This window comes from Adelges cooleyi, unplaced genomic scaffold (genome assembly GCF_023614345.1).
Source record: "Adelges cooleyi isolate 19-005CV unplaced genomic scaffold, UGA_ACOO_1.1 ACOO_flye_CR_arks_rails_tigmint_CR_PRNA_21, whole genome shotgun sequence".
Lineage (NCBI taxonomy): Eukaryota > Metazoa > Arthropoda > Insecta > Hemiptera > Adelgidae > Adelges > Adelges cooleyi.
This window is the reverse complement of record NW_026095871.1, coordinates 2,924,983-2,940,215: the sequence shown is the minus strand read 5'-3', so window position 1 is coordinate 2,940,215 and position 15,233 is coordinate 2,924,983. Positions and strand designations below refer to the sequence as shown.

Genomic DNA, 15,233 nt, shown 5'->3' with positions numbered 1-15,233 from the left:
AGAAAGTATTAATGTGAGGTACAGTGTGTATGTAATTGAAAGTGATGTTATCGCGTTCAGTTACAATAACTCCTGTACACCTGTTAACCTGGGAACAGGATGGGAGGATCCCGTTCCCACTATGTCCCAATCCCACCGTACTAGCTTACTCAGAGAAAATTAAAGCCATTGTACTTGTGTAGTGGTTTTACGGGTTTTTATAAAAAATGTAATATATTTTGATTTGAATACTTAAAGTGGCAGTTGCAAAAAAAAGTATTAAAATATCTGTTTGCAAAAAGCCTAAAATTGTGTGTTTGAGCGAGAATATAGTCATCCTATGATTTATTACAATCTTCAAATTTGAATAGACCAAGTTATATTAACAAGTGCTCACCAAATGCAAAAAAAAAAATCAAATTCAAAGGCAACGGTGGAAAATTTCAAAAAGACAAAACTATTTGATATTACTCGTACGACGTACACCAAACCAAATGTTTATATATTAACACTAATTTTCTATAAAAAAGCAAATTCGTCATGTTACAACCATTATTTATTATAATAAATAATAGCTAGGTTAATATACTTAAGTTTTATACTTGTTTACAAGTATAAAATTTGACATTTAATTCAATGTTAAAAAAAATCAATTTTTCATCCTCAAAAGCAGAAAAACCCATATAGAATTGATTATTATTCAATTTTATTTTTATATGCTTTGTCACTACTGTGTACTACTTGATTTCGGCATTTTTTTTAAATTAAAACAAAAGAAGTTTAATACTTGTATTAAATGCTATTATTATCGCTCAATAAATTTTTTATTTTATTCGTTTTTCAAATTGTATATTCTAACCGTGCTATTAAGGCATTTTATAAGTGCATGTTATATACTTATATGCATATAATGAAATATATTACATTTTTAATAAAAACATGTGTTAAAATTACAGACACGGCACACGATAAAATAATTTTACCTATGTAGTTTTTACACGTTGTTTTTATTCAAATTTAATATATTTGGTTTTATAAATATTCAAAACGGCAGTTGAAAAAAATATATTAAAATAACTGTGTGCACATATTCTAAAATAGTATGATTAATTTGAGAATATTGCCCACCTAACTGAATGTGATAACATCGATTTCTAATAAACGCTTCTATGCGAAACTGTAATGGTAGAAATAACCTGTATTTCTAAAAACATTGTACCTACTAACAATAATGTTCTTAAAATGTACTTTTATGGTTAGGGTGAATACGAGTAGGGCGTCTGTCTATAATAATTTATTGCAATAGTGAAAATATTTTTAACAAGAACATCCTAGAAATTGACAACGGTCAAAGTGTAATTTTAATTTTTAATTTTCCCTAATAAGAAATCTTAATCCTTAAAACTTCAGCTAAAAAAGCGAAATAAAGAAAATAATTCCACCTCATCGTTATCGGCAGTACTATGTCTAAAGAATATTCTATTTAATTTTGGACTATTTTTAAAAATGTATAAAGTTTTGTAATTTTAAGTTGAAAAATGTGTACAATTTTTAAGTGTTTTTCTCGATTTCAAAAATCAAAGTGTAGGTATCATTTTTAGTATATACAAGTGTTTCACGATCTATACGTGTGTTTTTAAATGTAACAAAATAAGAAGAAATTCTTGAAAAAAACGACTTTTGTAACTCACATACTAATGAATTTATCGGACAATTTTTAACTATTCAAGATATGTAAATTTTATACACCTAAAAATCATTTGGCTTCGTCATGAGGCGAGGAATATTTTTCGAATAGGGTTGTTTATACCCATACTGTATAATTTCTGTTTAAATCAAGATAAAAATAAAATTAATTGTTTATCAATTTTTGTTGCACCACTTGCAAAATGGTATTTCCACTACATTATATTAACCTCTTATTATGTTGGTAGAGATTACCATTGCCCGAACACCACATCGTTAACATTACATACATTGTAGTTTTTATTGTATTATGTAAGTCAGGTAGCATAATGAAACGGTAATATAATTATGTAAAACTAAGTTTCTGTTTTCATAAAACAATTACTATTTTTTTACCTGTAGTTTTTAGCATAGTAATTTATAGAAAAACTAACTTAAATATGTAACGATATTACGACCAAAAATAATTGTAATTGTAGACATATTAAAACATATCCAGATACAAGTATCTGCATCCAACAATATTTTTGACAACGTGTAGTCAACAGTTGCCAACATGTTGTTGCCCTGTTTGTAAATATTATTTTGAAACAATTTATTAACCGTTCATTGAAGTTAACTAGTCGGAACCAAAGAACACCGTAGCAGACATATACGGCAAAGAAATTAAATTATCAGACCTATGCTAATTATGGGTCTTATAAATAATAACAAGTACAACTAGTTTTTCAGTATATTTTTATTGTTATTCAGTTTTATTACAGTGACTAAGTAATCACACTAAGCACATTATAATTTCTATAGTATTAAGACGACTAAATAGTTCTTTGAAATATAGTTTAATTATTATATTTATCAGTTTAGCGTTCTTCTCACATGATTGGAATAAGTAAAGTGTTAACTGCTCTTCTGAATCCGTGAAAACTTAATCGGTGTCCATCAGCTGAAAAACACCAGCATAATATAAGTGAAATGTATAAATTAAATAGAAGCAATATTAAATAATTATTAACATTTTTAATGCATTATAACATAGCAAAAGCAGAGAAGTATATCAACTAAAATTATTTACATCTTAAGATCATTATGACCAGTATATTTTGAAATGTAGAATTAATGTTTAATTGGTCCATCTGTAACCAAAGTTGGGCCGGTTATAAAAAAGCAAGGCTTCAGTAACACACTTAGCTTTTCAGATAATTGTTTTGCAAACGATAAATTTTTTTTTTATAGAAAATAGCAACTATCAACTTTTAGTTGTAATTCAATCAATTAATATGTAATACATTCATGTAAATTGTTTTAATTCATATTGTATAATAGCAATTTTCAGCAGTTATATTCGCATGCATAATCAAGTATTATATCTATGATAGACTTCTGATATAGGTTAGGTTGGGTTGAGTTAGGCAATTCCATAATATTCAGAACTAAAACTACATGGCGGAAAAATGTTATAGTACGGTTATTAAACGCAGTTAAGAATACTACTTACGACTCTCTGTTCCGTAGGTTGTCATAATAAATTTGATATTAAATGTAGTAATTCTTTCTCGAAAATGACGCTCCAAATCACGTTGGGTAATAAAGCCTATTCCATTACAGTTGATGATAATAAAAAATACTTCTATCAAATCCTAAAATATTTTTAAAACACATTTACATTTAAGATAAAACTGTTTAGATGAAAATAAAAGTGCTTATCAGGTTCAAGGATTATGTAAATTTTAAAAACATAAGGGAATTTTTCCTTAATAATTCGAATGTATTCGAATTAGATTTTAATGACGTATATTTAATTTGACATGAAAAATTTAAAGGAAAAAAAATGGAGAAGTTTTCAATTTTACAAGATATTAATATTAGATAAAAATATATAGTATGATATACGGGAAAATTTTTTTTTTTTATTCTGGTCTCTTGTTCATATCAGTTTTGAAGACGGAAGCTTGAAGTTTTTAAATACCTACACCAGTAGGTTTTATACAAATATTATTTACTAGAAAAACGATGGTCATATTGGTACTCATATATAAATTCCTGCCAACTACTATTGATGAATAATAAAAATAAAAAATGTTATTTAATAAATAATCTTTCCGTTTAATAACATGATTATAATATTACCGATGTCTGAAATCGGTTTATGAGTCCTTTTCTTACAGACTTGTTAAATTTATCAATATACACTCTTCTTTGATAATAACCGTTCTCGCCATTGAAGTCGTCTCCGTAAGTATCCATCACGTACTGGAGTTCATCTACCTCATACTTATCAAATGTTTTGTTCAGTGAATTGAAGGTAATGTAATCTTCATTTTCTTCTTTTATTTCGTTAAACCGGTTCTTAACTTCCTACAACAATATACTAAGTTATTATATTTTAATTTAATTAATAAATTACTTAACTTAAAATAATAATATATAATGATCTATAAATATAAATAAATTATTGTTTAGAAAATTATAATTACCAGAACAAAATTATCATAAGAAATGACTGTTGGAATATAATAATTTGTCAAACAAAATAAAATGATGTACTTAGTATTCATTTTAAAACTTTTTGTAAAAGTAAAATAATACTTATACAAGGGTTTTAACTAAATGAATCCTAGCATGTGAATAATTCGTATGCTCAAAAATGTTGACGTGCGTTGATGACTAGAGTCTACTGTACAACAACACTTGTGTATTTATATGAATAAGTAAATGACTGTACTATTTGTTTAACATGACGTCAATGGGAAATACATTTTGAATTAAAGTTTTTGGGCAAATTGTGACTTATGGTTACAACTCACAGAAGCTATAAGTGGCAAAGAAATGTTATGTCTAAAACCGGTCCCACACGATTTGCGTTTCTCGCTGTTTGTCGGTAAATGTGACATAAACAAAGAGATAACGGAGTTCATCGACTATTATCTTTTATTCGACTTCGACATCAAAGACCATTAATTACAGAATCTTAAATTACATTGATAAACAATAAAGTTAAAATGTGTAGTATAGTTTATTAGGAGTAAAATGTATATTAGAAAACTTAGCATTACAAATGTAGGCCAAACAGCCAAAACAAGATAAAAAAAAAATTGTCAGATTTTAGTTAGTTTAGTTACAGTGACTAATCAAATATTAAACAGCATATTATAATTTATATAGTAATATGGCTGCAGAATAGTTAATATTTGACATATAGTTTATCCACTAATGCCTGGACGTATTTGCATCACTACCAAACTGGAATACCACCAGTTCAAAATTTCCTACAATAATATACGTCACGTTGGTAAACGATTTCTACGGGAACTTGATGTTTTATATAAACCCTAGGGAATTTAAACGTTTAAATTTTGAATTTTCTACATAATTTGGTAGACTAATAAATTATTTTTCGCAATTAAGCGATAATTCGTTTTTGATGTTTTGGCGTTTTAGGTAGATTTAAAAGTTGTGCATTTGAATAAAACATTATCTAAATAATGTTTTTAATAACATATTATTCTAGTAAAAGTTATTCGAATAATTGTTGATCTTAAATGGTTTAATAAGAATTTATTATGAATTTTTTTTTAATGTACTAACAATTTTGACTGGCCAATAACCAGTTTTGTATAACTATTTTTGTAGTTATTGAAGTTTCAAGTTTAGGGCAGTTGTAAAGATTGATAGCATTATTTTTATCTGCACCCATTTGTCCTCCCATCCTAACTTTTATACTATTATAACTTTAAAAAATAGTTGTTCAAAACCAGTCAACATTTTTAGTACATTATTCTCAATTAGTTAATGAAATGTATGCGTTACCCTATAAGTTTCACATATAGGTGTCATAAACAATAACAAGTACAAATATTATTTCATAACATTTTAATTTTATTATTAGGTTTTAGTATTAGATAGCATTATAATTTCTATAGTATTATGACGACTGAATTAAACTGAGTTAATAATTATTTGAATTATAATTTATTAATTATGAATATCATTTTAGCGTTCTTCTTATAATTATATCTTGTTGGCGAATGCCTGAACGTATTTGCCATAGGTACTATCAATGTGGAATAAGTAAAGTGTTAATTGCTCTTCTAAAGCCGAAAAAACTTAATCGGAGTCCATCAGCTGAAAAACACCAGCATAATATAAGTGAAACGTATAAATTAAATAGAAACAATATTAAATATTTATTAACATTTTTAGTGCATTACAACATAGCAAAAGCTGAGAAGTATATCAACTAAAATTATTTACGTCCGCAGATTTTTAACCAGTATATTATGATGTGTAAATTTAATATTTAACTAAAGTAGGCCGGTTATACAAGAGCGAGACGAAAGTTATGAACTTTTAGTTGAATTCAGTCAATTGATATGTAATACATTCATGTGAATTTTTATAAGTCATATTTTATGATAGCAATTTTTGGCAGTTATATTCTCACGCTTAGTATTGTATAATAATCGATATCGTAGACTTATGATATAGGTTAGGTTGGATCGGGTTATATTATCGGGTCAAAATAATAAACCAAATATATCAAAAGAATGTCAATGGTGCAAAAACATATTGTTCATAGTTAAAAATAATTACAAAAAAAAAATAAAACTATTATTAAATGACAATATTATTAAGAGTTATATTTACAGTGCGGTGTTCCGTAGGTAGTCATAACAGTTTCGATTTGAGCTGTAGACATTTTATTTTCATAATGACTCGCCAAATCATTGTGGGTAATATAGCCTCTCTCTGCATCTTTTCCGATGATTTGTAGAAACAAATTTATCATCTCCTAAACATTTTTTAAACACATATTCTTATAATATTAATTTAGTTTATTATAATTCGATTTGTAATGACGTATGTTATACTTATTAAGAGGACGCTCTTTTGAATTCTTGTGAATGCGAGGGCGGTATTTAGAGTAGCCGTATACAATGTTTACAGAAGGTAGCAAATAACTTTATCTACGGGGTAGCGTTTTTAGTTTTTGGATAACTTATGCACAATCAAAATTATTCATTCGTAAATATTCATTATTTTTATTTCCTTTTTTAATTTGTTTATAAAAAAATATTAAGTATTGATATCAAACAAATTAAAAGGCTACCCCATGGATAAAGTTTTTCTCTATACATTGTAAAAATTTGGTAAATTTACTGTTAATACTAGCCTCGCATACTTGACCCGCGCAAAGCAGTTTTGATGGGAAAACAATGGTAATTTATCCTATAGAAATGACTGTGATAGCCTGACAAAAAAAAAATGGCAATCTACAAAGTATTCTCATTAATATATTAATGAGTATACGTTATAGTTTAAACTCTAATTAAAGATTTTTCGAAAATTGCCTATACATTACTCCTTAGAAATGACCTGGGAGTGTCCTCATTTGAAATACAAAATTTCCGAAATTTTCTATTTTACAAGATATTAGTATTAACGTTGATTATAAATATTATAGATGGTCCCCTGAGCCTAATTTCAGTTCTAGACGTCGACACGTAACGGGCGCTAGTAGAATCGTTTTCAATGATTAGTTTTTTTAACTATATTTTTTATAAAATATCGCATAATTTGCATGAAAATGTTTTATTTTTGTAATTTGGTCTTTTGTTTACATCAGTTTTGAAGACGGAACATCTACATTAAAACATTTCTGACTGTAGGTTTTAATGTTATTGACTAGAAAACAGACCGACATAAAGGAGGTACTCGCATATATTTTCCTGGCAACATCTATAGGTGTATTAATAATAATAGAAAATTCAAATTAATTATTATTCCTCCCATTTAACTCAAAAGTACCCCAAAAATAACGGTTGAGTGCACACAATTATTTAACCAAAATAGCAATTTTATAACATGATTATAATATTACCCATGTGTGAAATCTATGTATGAGGCCATCCTTCGCAGCCAATATAAATTTTTCCAAATACATTCTTCTTTGATAATAATCGTTCTCGCCATAGAAGTCGACTGCGTAAGTGTCTATCACGTACTGGAGTTCATCTACCTCATAATTATCATATGTCTTACTCAGTGAATTGAAGGTAATGTAATCATCAGTTGCGTATCTTATTTGGTTAAACCGATTCTCATAATCCTACAACAAAATACTATTTTTACAATTTTGACTAATTTTTTTTTTAATTGAACACTTATTTGAATAATTGTTTAATAACGTTTTTAGTTGAAAAAATCTTAATTGAATTATAAAATCATATCAACAATAAAAGAATTATTAATAGAAAAATTATTTAAATAAATTTATTTTTTAATTAAAATAATAATTATTTGAATCAAAAAATGGGTAATATTTAATAAATTACTTAACTAAAAAAATGATAAAAGATAAAGATTTATAATTATAAGTAAATTGTTGTTGTACAAATTATAATTACCAGTGATTCATCAAACGAAATTACTGTTGGAATATAATAATATGTAAAACAAAATAAAATAATGTACTTAGTATACATTTTAATACTTTTTCGTACTTATAAAGGTAATAATTTGTATACAAAAGTTTTAACTAAATAAAACCTATCACGTAAAAAAATTCTTATTCTCAATAATAGAAAATTCTGATATTAAATTGTTTAAGATCGTGTTGTCTAAGACTTATGAATATCATACAGTGAGACATGAGAACTGTTTTTTTCTTTCACCGGAGCCAAAAAAAAAAACGCTTTTAAAATATTGACGTGTCTATTTGCTTAACATGACGTCAATGCGATATTCATTTTAAAAGAAATCTTTTTGGGTGAGGGGAGACCTATAGGTTCGATCTTATAGAATTATATTTGTCAACTTTATAAATCATACATTTTATCTAGTTGGTATAATTTTGAGAAAAATTTTGGGATCGAGTTGAAATACACAAGGAATGTTTATTTGGTGTGCCCATTAAGGGACGAATACGTATAAAATCTCCGAATTTGAATAGACCAAGTTATATTAACAAGTGCTCACCCAATGCAAAAAAAAGAATCAAATTCTAGGGCAATGGTTAAAAATGCAAAGACAAAACTATTTGATATTATTCATACACCAAACCAAATGTTTATATATGTACACTAATTTTCTATAAAAAAGCAAATTCGTCATGTTACAACCATTATTTATTGTAGTTAGTTTACAAGTATAAAATTTGACATTAAGTTCAATGTTTAAAAAATCAATCGCTCATCTTCAAAAGCAAGAAAACCCAAATAGAATTTGATTATTATTCAATTCGTATCATTAATCTCCTGTAACTTTGATAAAACTTCAATCCTAAAATAGCCTTAAATCCAAATTCCAGCAGTATTTTTTTATTATTGAAATGCTGAGTATTCTAAAAAGTTCATATTGAATAGTTATTTTCCATCCACAGTTTCACAACAAACAGTTTGTTTGGAAATCATTTTATAATTTTAATTTAAATAATTTATTCCAGCGAACACCTTTGAATTCTCCGTCTTTTATATTATGCTTTGTCACTACTGTGTACTACTTGATTTCGGAATTTTTTTAAAATTAAAACAAAAGAAGTTTAATACTTGTATTAAATGGTAATATAATCGCTCAACAAATTTTTAATTTTATTTGTTTTTTCAAATTGTATATTCTGACCGTGCTATTAAGGCATTCTCAAGGTGCATGTTAAAAAAACATGTGCTCACATTACAGGCACGACACACAATAAAATAATTTTACCTATTTAATTTTTACACATTATTTTAATTAAAATTTAATATATTTGGTTTTATAAATATTAAAAACAGCAATTGAAAAACATATATTAAAATATCTGTGTGCACATATTCTGTTTAATTTGAGAATTTTGCCAACCTAACTGAAAGTGATAACATCGATTTCTAATAAACGCTTCTATGCGAAACTGTAATGGTAGAAATACAGGTATTGGTAAAAACATTGTACCTACTAACAACAATGTTCTTAAAATGTACTTTTATGGTTAGGGTGAATACGAGTAGGGCGTCTGTCTATAATAATTTATTGCAATAGTGAAAATATTTTCAACAAGAACATCCTAGAAATTGACTACGGTCAAGGTATAATTTTAATTTTTTAATTTTCCCTAAAAAGAAATCTTAATTCTTAAAACTTGAGCTAAAAAGGCGAATAAAGAAAATAATTCCACCCCATCGTTATCGGTAGTATTATATCTAAAGAATATTCCATTTGAATTTGGATTATTTTTGAAAATAGTCATATTTTCAATATTAATAGAAATTATCACTGTTTTTATAATGTTTTATAATCTTGCCCTCGAGGCGTATAAATATATATAAAAAAAATGAAAAGAGCTCCGTAATTTTAAGTTGAAAAATGTGTACAATTGTTAGGTGTTTTTCTCGATTTCAAAAATCAATGTGTAGGTATTATTTTTTATGTATACAAGTGTTCCACTTGCATTTCCATATATTGAGTTCAGTGCTTACCTCAATATATGGAACGCGTATTGAATTTGAAAAGTGGACAGCAGCCATTGTGTGTACTAGTTTCCTAGAAAGAAAAAATGCTACTTTTCCACGATACGTATTATAATGTTAAATATTGATAACACCGTCTTATCACAAACTATTTTCATATAGTCAGTGGTCATATATCTGTAACAACTGTGAATAAGTATGTAAGTCGATTTCAGAGATTTTACAGGGGAGCGATTTTAAACTGGCCAGCTGCCATATATCGCCCTGTAATTATCAGGAACTCACATCTCTCTCAAGGTTTTCTTGTTGGTCCAACGAGTTAGACATTTATTCAAGGTGTGCTAGGCGCTTCGGGCTACATCCTAGCGTACTTAGTCAATTTTGACCAAAATTTGACTTACACACTTATTCACAGTTGTTACAGATATTTCATAAATCATATAAATGTTAAGTTAAGTGATGATAATATAATGATAACTCCGTCATATATTTGATAAATCATAGAAAAAAAAATAAATATCATGGACAAATCAATAACGGTACACAAAATAGGCGTCTCCGATCAGGGTACACTTTCATAAGCAGCCGACTATAGGCTATGATAGCGTTATATATTAAGTGCAGTGCACTTAAGTCAGGCAGCATGTTGAAACGCTAATAAACTCTTGTAAAACTAAGTTTTTGTTTTCATAAAACAATTACTATTTGTTTACTTGTAGTGTTTGCTATGGTAATTTATAGAAATACTAAATGAAATATATAACGATATTACGATCAATAATAGTTATAATTGTAGACATATAGAAACGGTTGGTGTTCGCGACGTGGTTAACTCACTTGAAACATTTTGTGTATTGATGCACGAGTTATAAGTAGTTGTTACACTTTCTTGAATTTTCTCGCTAGACATTTTAGTTAGTTTACAGAATTATTTCATTGTTGGAATCCGGTAATAGTAATTATGACACCATCATAGTACCGTTAAAATTATACATATTTCACTATAAAATTTCACAAGCGATGAATAAGTATTAATAAAAGTATACATTGAAACGGGGAAAATGTAAGAACAGCGATATCGATTATTTATTGATCAAATATGGCAACTAAGCTTACTCGTCTGCCATGACGTTGCCGAGTATGCTGGTGTGGCCTAGAACTCGTGTGAATATAACCTAGTTACAGTTTTTATTTGGCTTTCTCTAGTTTATTTAAAATTTTAGTTATAATATCACCCAGATTGAATTTGTTTTTTATACCATTTAGGACATTTAGAGAGTCACTACAGATTCGAAAAATGATTTCACCAAGACATAACAGGAAAATTAACACAATGCAAAAATAATTTGCTTAAATAACGATAAGGAAATGTTACATAAATATGATTAAGTATTGAAAGTGTCTTCGTAGTTACGTAAAATATAATTTTAAAATTTACTGATTTACTTAACCTGATTTAGGTCTTATAAACAATAACAATCAAAAATATTTTTTCGGTATATTTTTATTATTATTGAGTTTCATTACAGAGATTAATCAAGTATTATACAGCATATTATAATTTCTATAGTAATATGATGGCAGAATAGTTAATATTTTAAATATAGTTTATAAATTATGATTATCATTTTAGCGTTCTTTTTATTATTCTTAAATTTTATCCACTACTGCCTGGACGTATTTGCATCACAACCAATATGGAATACTTAAAGTGTTAATTGCCCTTCTATATCCGTGAAAACTTAATCGGCGTCCATCAGCTGAAAAACACCAGCATAATATAAGTGAAACGTATAAATTATATAGAAACAATATAAATAGATATTACAATTTTTAGTGCAACAACATAGCACAAGCAGAGAAGTATATCAACTAAAATTATTTACATCCGCAGAGTTTTTAACCAGTACATTATGGTATGTAGAATTAATGTTTAACCAATCTGTAACTAAAATTGGGCTGGTTATACAAGAGCGAAGCTTCAATCACACGCTTAGTTCTTAAAATAATTTTTTTTGTAAATATTTTTTTTTCATAGAAAAGAGCATTTATGAGTTTTTAGCTAGAATTCAATTAATTACTAGGTACTACAATCATGTGAATTCTTGTAATTAATATTTTATAATAGCAATATTTAACAGTCATATTCGCATGCATAATTAAGTATAATATCTTTCATATACAGTATAGTTATGATACAGGTTAAGTTGGGTTGGGTTAGGTTAATTTAAGTCGAAATAATAAACCAAATACAATATAAGAACGTCAATGGTGCTATATCTTCATAGCTAAAGCTAATTACAAGAAAATGTAATAAAACGATTATTAAATTTAGTTATTAAGAATAATACTTACGGCCATCGTGTCCGTAGGTAGTCATAACAAAATCAATTTGTGTTTCAGTCATATACGTTGGATAATGAAGACGAACCAAATCACGGCGATTAATATAGCCTCTTGGTGCGTTATAATCGCGGGTACCAAAAAAATATCTTGTCATATCCTAAACATTTTTTAAAACACTTATGAGCATGTAATATAAAACACATTAGATAATAACTCTGGCTTAAGGATTATGTACATTTTAAACACATAAGTGAATTTTTCCTTATTAATAATTATAATGTATTAAAATTATATGGGCGTGTGTTTAACTTAATAGTAATATTTAAAGGCCAAAAATTCGCGAAATTTTGAATTTTACAAGATACATTTGTATCTATATTTATAATATATAGATAGACTTTTGACTATATTAGTTAAAAATATATAGTTTATTGCACAACAATTGCTTTTGTTTTTTTCTGATCTATATTAGTTTTCATGGCGGAACACCTACACCAGAATATTACTGACAGAAGTTTTATAGTGATATTATTGATCAGAAAACACATCGACGTAATGGTACTCGTATATAAATTTCTGACAATATATATCGATGTAAAATAAGAAAAAAATTCAAATTAACTAATATTCTTCCAGTTTAATTTAATAATACCCCGAAAATAAAGGTTGTGTGCACACAATAATTCAATCAAAATATCATAATTATAACATTACATCTATTTTATATTTATGAATGAGGCCTTCCCTCATAGCCTTTTGAAATTTATCATAATACACTCTTCTTTCACGATAACCGTTTTCACCAGTGATCTCGACTCCGTAATTATCCAACACGTACTCGAGTTGATCCATCTCATGAAATTCATATATTTTTCTTAGTCCAGCGAAAGTAACATACTCTTCATTTTCTTTCTTTAATTCGTCAAACCGTTTCATAATTTCCTACAACAATATACAAAGTGTTAATTTTGTTTTTAAAAATAATTTCATAAGCATATTTTTGTTCAGTCATTAAAAAATATAGAACGAACATTTTGAAAGAGAATTAATAATTGTACGTCACATATAAAATTAATATAGGTATTCGAAAATATATTGAAAATGTTTTACGATTCTAACAAGATTTTGATGTTCGTAATAAATCCTAGCGGATTTAATAGTTTAAATTCTTATTTTTTACATAATTCGGTAGGCTAATAAATTATGTTTTGCAATTGGGCGATAATTAGTTAAGATTTATGTACAGACCGTTGTTAAGTAAGTTAAAAATTATAATATATAAATTATTTATAAATATAAAAAAATTATTTTTAGGAAAATTATAATTACCACAACAAATGCATCATAAGAAATGACTTTTGGAATATAATATAACGTTAAACAAAATAAAATGATGTGCTTAGTATTCATTTTAATACTTTCAAATAAAAGTAAAACAATTCGTGTACAAAGATTTTAACTAAATAAAACCTAGCAAGCAAATAATTCTTATACTCAAAAATGTATAGAATGTTATGATAAAAAATTGTTGGCGTGACTTTTTGCTAAGTCTACTGCACAACACTTGTGCATCTATATACATACCTATATAATAAAATTACTATTCGTACTATTTGTTTAACATGACGTCAATGCGTTATTAATTTTTTTTGGGTGAATTGTGACTTATGGTATGAACGTACAGAAGCTATAAGTCATAAAGAAACTTAATGTCTAAAACCGGTCCCACACGACTTGCGTATTTGGCGAATAATTTTCAACCGCTATGCCTTACGATTAATTTCACTTTTCAGAATTGCAGGTTATAGCAATATAGTTGTGGGGACAAGTATACTAATTTGTTATATGCTATTTGGCTTACACAATGGCTTATAATTTTTAAAAAATTACAGTTACCAAATAATAATTATCCAAAGAAAGTACTGTTGGAAAACAATAATATGTTGAACAAAATAAAATATTGTAATTAGTATACATTTTAATACTTTTTCGAACTAATAAAAGTAAAATAATTAGTATAACAATATGAATCCTAGCTCGTAAATAATTCATATTGTTTATAATAGAAAGACTGATATTAAATTGTTTAGGTACCTACATAATTTAGCAATAATTAATAAATAACCTAACTTAAAAATTATAGTATATAAATTATTTATAAATATAAAAAAATTATTGTTAGGAAAATTATAATTACCAGAGCAAATGTATCATAAGAAATGACTTTTGGAATATAATAATTTGTTAAACAAAATAAAATTATGTACTTAGTAATTATTTTAATACTTTCTGTAAAAGTAAAATAATTCGTTTACAAGGGTTTTAACTAAATGAAACCTAGCATTCAAATAATTCTTATACTCAAAAATGTATAGAAAGTATATTAAATTATTAGCGTGCGTTGATGACTAGAGTTTACAAGTTAACAAGTTGTTTCTATTTTTCAACATTTCTATTGATTCCCTAGTATTAAGGTCTTTAGAGTTATTTACATATTTTAGTAATTTACTGTGCAAACATATTAAATAGGGTTTATGATAAATTGTTAAAAAAAAAACAACTTCAAGAAGACATTTTAAATGAAAATACCTATAAAAATGTTAGGTCGGTATGTAGGTAGTTATAAATTATATGGTTTTCCCTCCCATTTTTATATAGACAATCTGTACCTACCTCTAGACGCAATAAGAGTATAAGCTGAGAGAAATATGAAAAAGAACAGCTTGACGAAAGTAGTCACACATTGATGACAATTCCCATTTGTGTTTATTTTATTATTAT

General features: G+C 26.8%; 3 protein-coding genes across 3 annotated transcripts; all 3 read right to left on the bottom strand.

The window, feature by feature from the left end:
* Window positions 1-2,405: 2,405 nt before the first annotated feature.
* Window positions 2,406-4,334, bottom strand: LOC126834656 (uncharacterized). Its single transcript, XM_050566748.1, has 4 exons — window positions 4,140-4,334; window positions 3,793-4,020; window positions 3,161-3,302; window positions 2,406-2,608 (listed from the first exon to the last, which is right to left on the bottom strand). Exons 1-4 carry the CDS (start codon window positions 4,218-4,220, stop codon window positions 2,538-2,540), a joined length of 522 nt encoding a protein of 173 aa, XP_050422705.1. The 5' UTR covers window positions 4,221-4,334; the 3' UTR covers window positions 2,406-2,537.
* Window positions 4,335-5,518: 1,184 nt separating this feature from the next.
* On the bottom strand, window positions 5,519-8,291 carry LOC126834657 (uncharacterized). Its single transcript, XM_050566749.1, has 4 exons — window positions 8,070-8,291; window positions 7,544-7,771; window positions 6,310-6,454; window positions 5,519-5,787 (listed from the first exon to the last, which is right to left on the bottom strand). The coding sequence occupies exons 1-4, from the start codon at window positions 8,145-8,147 to the stop codon at window positions 5,720-5,722; spliced, it is 519 nt and encodes a 172-aa protein (XP_050422706.1). The 5' UTR covers window positions 8,148-8,291; the 3' UTR covers window positions 5,519-5,719.
* A 3,315-nt stretch (window positions 8,292-11,606) lies between these two features.
* On the bottom strand, window positions 11,607-13,990 carry LOC126834764 (uncharacterized). Its single transcript, XM_050566928.1, has 4 exons — window positions 13,782-13,990; window positions 13,167-13,394; window positions 12,462-12,609; window positions 11,607-11,866 (listed from the first exon to the last, which is right to left on the bottom strand). The coding sequence occupies exons 1-4, from the start codon at window positions 13,860-13,862 to the stop codon at window positions 11,793-11,795; spliced, it is 531 nt and encodes a 176-aa protein (XP_050422885.1). The 5' UTR covers window positions 13,863-13,990; the 3' UTR covers window positions 11,607-11,792.
* Between the last annotated feature and the right edge of the window lie 1,243 nt (window positions 13,991-15,233).